This window comes from Pezoporus wallicus, unplaced genomic scaffold (assembly GCF_028554395.1).
Source record: "Pezoporus wallicus isolate ANWC-B61680 ecotype Strahan unplaced genomic scaffold, APGP_CSIRO_Pwel_v1 contig_6275, whole genome shotgun sequence".
Taxonomy (NCBI): Eukaryota; Metazoa; Chordata; class Aves; order Psittaciformes; family Psittacidae; genus Pezoporus; species Pezoporus wallicus.
Window position 1 is genome coordinate 315,001 of NW_026636901.1, and position 5,957 is coordinate 320,957.

The window sequence follows — 5,957 nt, forward strand, 5'->3', positions numbered from 1 at the left end:
CTGACTGCAATGCTTGCTTTCAAACGCATGTACAAATTTGTTACATTGGTGGTCTGTAAGGACTCTGGTCTTTTCTAGTATCTCCTACTTCAATGATTTATTTATTTTTAATGTGACCTGAAACAATCTGGCTATTCATTTGAGAACAGACCGAACACCTCTGAGTCAGCAACAAGTCTGTCCACCAGCACCCACAACCTGAATCAGGTCCAGAAAGACATCACGTATGTACAATCTGATCAGCTGCAGTCAGCCTCCTCCTCCTCTCAACTATTTGTTAAACACTCTTGTTGTGTCTTCACAGTACCTGTAAGGTGGGCATTTGAAATCAACACTTCTACATATAAGTCTGTAAAACAACACATATATACAAGGTCCCCTAAGTTTGGAACTGCAGATGCAAAATCCTTTGTGGCAGGAAATGCCACTGTCTTCACATTTGTATGCCATCTAAGACAAATGATCCTAATCAGTACTCTGGCATTTTGGATGTTAATGGAATACAAAATATAATAAATAACATGAAAAAAACCACACATTTGACTTGTATGTCTGATCCCAACAAGACAATGAAATCCTATTTCCACAACCCAGAGAAGTTCCAAATCCCTAACTTTGAACAGAAATGCATACAAACCAATTTTCAAATGGTCTTTCTTTTCCCATCCAACGTTTCCTTATTTCTTCCGTTTACACTCCCCAGCAATGCTGGCAGATTGCTCAATGGTTTGCTAAAATGAGTAGGCAGTATTAAACTCCACCATATAAAAAGTTCCCTTACTGGGAAAGAGGTCAGATATTTAATCCATTCTCCCCTACAGAGGTTAAAAACACCCATTATCAAATAAGAAACTCTGATTTACACTACCATGTTCCATCTGATTAATCTCCTGCTAATCTTGGTCTAAGTGGTAAACTTCAAGGCACAAAACTGATAGCAGCCTTCCAGTACTTAAAGCTTTCCTACAAGAAAGCTGGAGAGAGTGACTGCTTTACAAGGGCCTTTAGGGATAGGACAAGGGGTAACACCTTTAAACTGAAAGAAGCTAGATTTAGATTAGGTATTAGGGAGAAATTCTTCATTGTGACGGTGGTGAGACACTGGAGCAGGTTGTCCAGAGAAGCTGCGGATGTCCCATCCCTGGCAGTCTCAAGTCCAGGCTGGACAGGGCTTTGAGCAACCTGGTGTAGTGGAGGGTGTCTCTGCTTATGGCAGGGGGGCTGGAAGTAGATGAGCTTTACACTCCTTTCCAACCCAAACCATTCTATGGTGATATGCTAATGTCCTTGAAGAAAGCTCACTTACTCTTTCATGTCTGAGATGACAAGACACTGGTTTTGGACAAAGGTCCAAGTAGCAGCCTGAGCAAAACAAAAAACACAGCTGTGCATCAACTGCTTTTGTAGCTCCAACTTAAAAACAACCCAGGTTCACCAAAGAGAACAGTCTTTTCTATATACAAACACAAATCCTTCAACACCTAATATGCCTTCATCATGTCACTATCATCCCAAAAAGTAAACCCCAAAAGTTTGAGGTCAGACAGGTCTGAGGGCACAACCTACATACCCATCCCTACACATATACAGCCTCCCCATGCAGTACAGGACCATTTGCAAGTGCAGAGATTGCATGTGGAAAGTCAACCAAGTAACATACAGCTGGCAGCCAAGACCATAACCCTATGCAAAGCCTGTACACCACACACAAGGCTGAGGCTTCAGGGCCAGGTTAAGGACAAAAAAATATCCTGCACACTCAAGCATGCAATTAAAGCACGTCACACAGAACACACATATCTTTTAAGACTGATTGGAGAATTGTACAGAGCATTCTTACACAAAAACTATTTACCTACCTGTTTATGCATCTCTATATTCAGTCCATATGACATCTCGTAATACTGAGAAAGAAGAAAATTACTCTATTAGACCTTGCAATTGTTAAAACTATGCGAAAAATTACTTTGAATCAAACATCATCTGTACAAGGACATACACACTTACAAACATTTACTGGCCTTGAATTGCTCCTGGAATTCAAAAGAGCATTTCACAGCAACATTTTTTTTTTTTTTCATTTTTGCTTTATCTACATTGTTTCGTGGCAAAAAAAACTGCCATAAAACATGGAAAAAAAAAACACTCAGACAACAAAATATCACAAAAAGTAATCACAACCAGAGTTAAGGATTAGGTGCAGAAAAAAGGCCACACAGAAAACGCTCAAGATTTTACTCCCTAGCACACATAGAAGATGCCAAAAAAACACCCGAAATGCTTGAAGCCAGACACACATTTAAATCGGCAATATCTAATGGACCGGTTATTCAATATTTTAAATTAAACACACAAAATTCTACAATTAAATAGCAAAGTTGCAAAAAAATAAAAGCATGTAAAATCAGAGCCAAAGCAGACACACCAATCTAACTATGCCCTGTTTGCTCGAGTATCACAGGAAACTCTGTTCAGTATGTAATGTTAGCACCAAGCAATCCCCAAGACTTAGGTTTAACAAGGACCAAAAAGACAACTGTGAGCCTTAACATTTGCCTGTGGTCTTGGTTAAGAATTTTTCAAGGTTATTTACTCTTTTTGTGAATGCGAAGAGTGTCATTCAACACGTACACATGGAAAATAGCTAATCCCTCATAGATGTACAGGAGAACAGACAGCAAGAGCTCCTCTGGAGTTATCACGATCCATCGTCCAATCGTGAATTTAGAGATAACTTCCTATGCACATCATTTAACCAGGCAGACCACAATCATTGAGGAAATCACTCTCATAGATGAGATCCCTGCCATTCTGAATTTAGGGAAACAATGAACCAGCTGCCCAGGTAAAACAGTTCTTCTAAGAAGTAGGCTTTGGGTCTGTATCCGTACAAGTGCAATTTCGGCTTACTCCCTTCACAGGAATAAATGTTACCCCAAAACGATTTATAGAGATATGATCACTGGGAGAAGTCAGCAAAAGTGAAACGTCATCCCCAGGTACACTACGGAAGTTGTTCACAGCTTTAAAAGGCTGGCAAGTTATCTGCTAGCATTTGGAAGAAACATGCCCAGTTGCTGACAAAGGTGGACGCAGGTTTCACAGAGAAACTAACTGCAATGAACAAGTTAAAAACCCCTGAAACTAAGAATTTATAATGGAATCACTGATGCAACCTTAACAATAGCAGCTCTACTATAATCTTTCTGTTCGCCTCCAGCAATCCGAACGTATTTCGGTCTCAGTATACCAAGCCAATAGACATTTTGAATTCGTTATGCAGCTTGCTTACCATGACATAATGTCGCTGCATCTCTGTCTTCTCACTGGCCAGTTTTTCACATTCTAGCTTTAAACTGCTCAAGACATAAAAAGGAAAAGCATGGGTACTTCATAACACAAACCTGACATTCTTCTGAACACAGGTTACTCCCCTTTTCAAGTATTTCTCCAACACACAAATAGAAATATGCATTCCAGCTCTTGCTTGGGAGTTCAGGGTGGGGTCTGTACTTTTCCTCTTTCAAGAGACACTGTGCAATACCCTCATCCTGATTTAAGCAAACTGCATACAGTACACAGGAGAGTATTTTTCTCCAACTAAAAAAAAAACAACACTAGTTCACAGAAGCAGCACACAGGGGTTCACACCTACAACACTTAAGCTTGAAAAGCCACTTACAAATCCGTAATTTGGGGTTTGGCGTTTTTATTGGAAAGAGTTTCAGAGACACCTCTTGCTTTCACTCAACCCCCAGGGGAATCAAACACGTATCACCACTTCAAGGAGCAAAAAGTTGATGGATTATTTTTTTTTCTTTTCTGACGACAGAACTGCAAGGAAAACACGGCAGGCAATTTATGGAATATCGTGGTAAACACGAGCACCTCCGCTATTGGGGATTTTTTGTTTGCTTGTTTTAGGAAGCCGGCTAAGCAATCCTGCCAGAAGTCACTTGTCACTCTGAGGACACAGCACTTTTCCACCTAAGGATAATGAAATAACTCGCTGCCTCACTTCCAGGTTATCTGCAGTTGACATGTCAATGAAAGGCGCGAGGGGGCCGAGCCAAGACAAGATGCGTGTCCTGAGCGGCATTTTGAAGGAAAGCGAAGAGGACGAGCCCAGACATCCACACGTTTTTCCATTAACCCCCAACACCACCCCCTCCCTGCCATAAAAATCCCAAAGCCCTAAACAGAAAAAAAAAAACAAAAAACAAACATCACACACTGGAGCGTGGGGATAGCAAGAAAACCCACTCGCCCCACGCCGCTCGGAGCCCTTGCAAGCGCCCGTCGCGGAAGCCGGGACCGGCGGAGGGATGCGGAGGGGCTTTAGGAGCGGCGGCCGGCTCGGATGGGTCCGCTTCGCTCCGCGCCCGGGATCCGCCCGGGGGTCCCGGGCCCGCGGCGAGCGGAGATCCCGCGCGGGGCTCAGGGAAAGTAGGCTGCGTTACCTGTGGTACTGAGCCTGCAAGAACTGAAACTCCTCCTTAATCCGATCGCAGGACTCGGAAATGGTGAATTTAAAAGGCTGCGCTGGCTGGTGAGGAGCCTGCAAGCAAGCAAGAGCGGGTCTTTTAATCGCCCCCTCTCGCCCGCCCGTGGCTCCCCCCGCCCGGTGGCCGCCCGCCGCTGCGCCCGGCTCCTCGGAGGCGCCGCTTCCCTCGGGTCCCCACCCGGCCTCCCGCCTCGGCCCGGCGACGCGATGCCCGAACCTCCCCAGGCTACTGCCCCGACGGGGCTGCCGACGGAACACGGCCTGCGCGGGAGGAGGCATCGCCCGCCCGAAACTACAGCACCGGCCACAGCTGCTGGACGCGGGGCGGGCGCCGCGTCCGCCGCCGGGACCGCCGGGCGGGGGGGCAACACAGAGGAGTCAACCCCGGTCCGAGGCGGCGGCGGCGCGGCGGACAACAATAAGAAAATGGCTACAACTCCGCGGTGCCCGCGTTGGAGCGCTGCCCGCGGGGCCGCCGCCACCACTCACCGGGTGCCGGGTCTGCGGGTACATCTTGCTCAGGTCACGGATCATCCACGCCGCTTCAGGGGGCGCTGGAGGCCGGAGCGGCAGGGATCAGCGCTGTAGGCGCGGCGGTGGCGGGCAGGGACGCCCCGGCCCTGCCGCCCCGGAGCTGGCGGGGCACCGCCGACAGCAGCGGGGCGCGGCGGCGACGGCGGCGGCGTCCGCGGCGTGCAGGGGCCGCTGCCACATCCCCCGGGGGCGGTCAGCTGGTGGCGCCGACCGGCTCTCCGGAGCGCCGCCGCTCCGCGGGCTCTGGCGGGCGGCGAGCCCCGTGCGGTGGTGGGCGAGAAGCGGGAGGAGGAGGAGGGAGGGGAAAGCCCCTCCGCCGGCGCCGGTGCGCGCTCCGGCGGAGATCCCCGCCGGCAGTTTTCTCTTCTGCAAACTTTTATTGCTGCCGGCCCGGCGGAGAAGGGCGGCTCGCGCGGGCGGTTCAGGCGGCTGCCCGGAGGTGCGGTGCGCTTTTGTGTGCCGGACTGGTCCTCGCTCCTACCGGCCGGACCGCATCTCCCCTAGCGCTGTCGGGCCGCTCTTTTCCCGTTGTGTTGTCGGGTTTTTGTTTGTTGTTTTAATTAAAAAAATAAAAAGAGAGCGGGAAAGATGAAGCAGCAGATACGCTCCGGGCTGCTTTATTAATGTCTTTTTTTTCTCTTTCCCCTCCTCGCCTTTCAAAACTCCGGTAAGTGGAGGCAGCAGCTGCAGCGCCACGCAGGACGGAGCCCTGTGCTCGGTCCGCTTCGGTCCGGTACGCTACAGCTCTGCCCGGCGCGGCGCAGCCCTGCCCTGCCCTGCCCGGTCCGGTCCGGTGCGGTGCGGTGCAGGTGCGGTGCGGTCCGTCCGGGCCCAGCCCGCCGCCGCTCCGCGCCGCTCGCACAGCCGGCTGTGGCGCGGTGACTCCTTTGACCAAATTTAGCCGCGGCTCGTTATTAGC

General features: G+C 49.4%; 1 protein-coding gene across 5 annotated transcripts in view; it reads right to left on the reverse strand.

Annotated features, from left to right (window-relative positions):
* Window positions 1-5,300, reverse strand: part of TLE4 (TLE family member 4, transcriptional corepressor) — a 101,373-nt gene extending 96,073 nt beyond the window's left edge. For 4 of the 5 annotated variants that reach the window (XM_057402121.1, XM_057402120.1, XM_057402118.1 and 1 more), the window contains exons 1-4: window positions 4,994-5,298; window positions 4,461-4,558; window positions 3,293-3,356; window positions 1,860-1,904 (exon numbers count right to left, since the gene is read on the reverse strand). In XM_057402121.1, coding sequence (XP_057258104.1) covers window positions 1,860-1,904; window positions 3,293-3,356; window positions 4,461-4,558; window positions 4,994-5,038 — 252 coding nt within the window. In that variant the 5' untranslated portion in view covers window positions 5,039-5,298. Of the gene's footprint in view, window positions 1-1,859; window positions 1,905-3,292; window positions 3,357-4,460; window positions 4,559-4,993 lie in introns of all 5 variants that reach the window. The other variant, XM_057402119.1, reaches the window with a different exon arrangement.
* Between the last annotated feature and the right edge of the window lie 657 nt (window positions 5,301-5,957).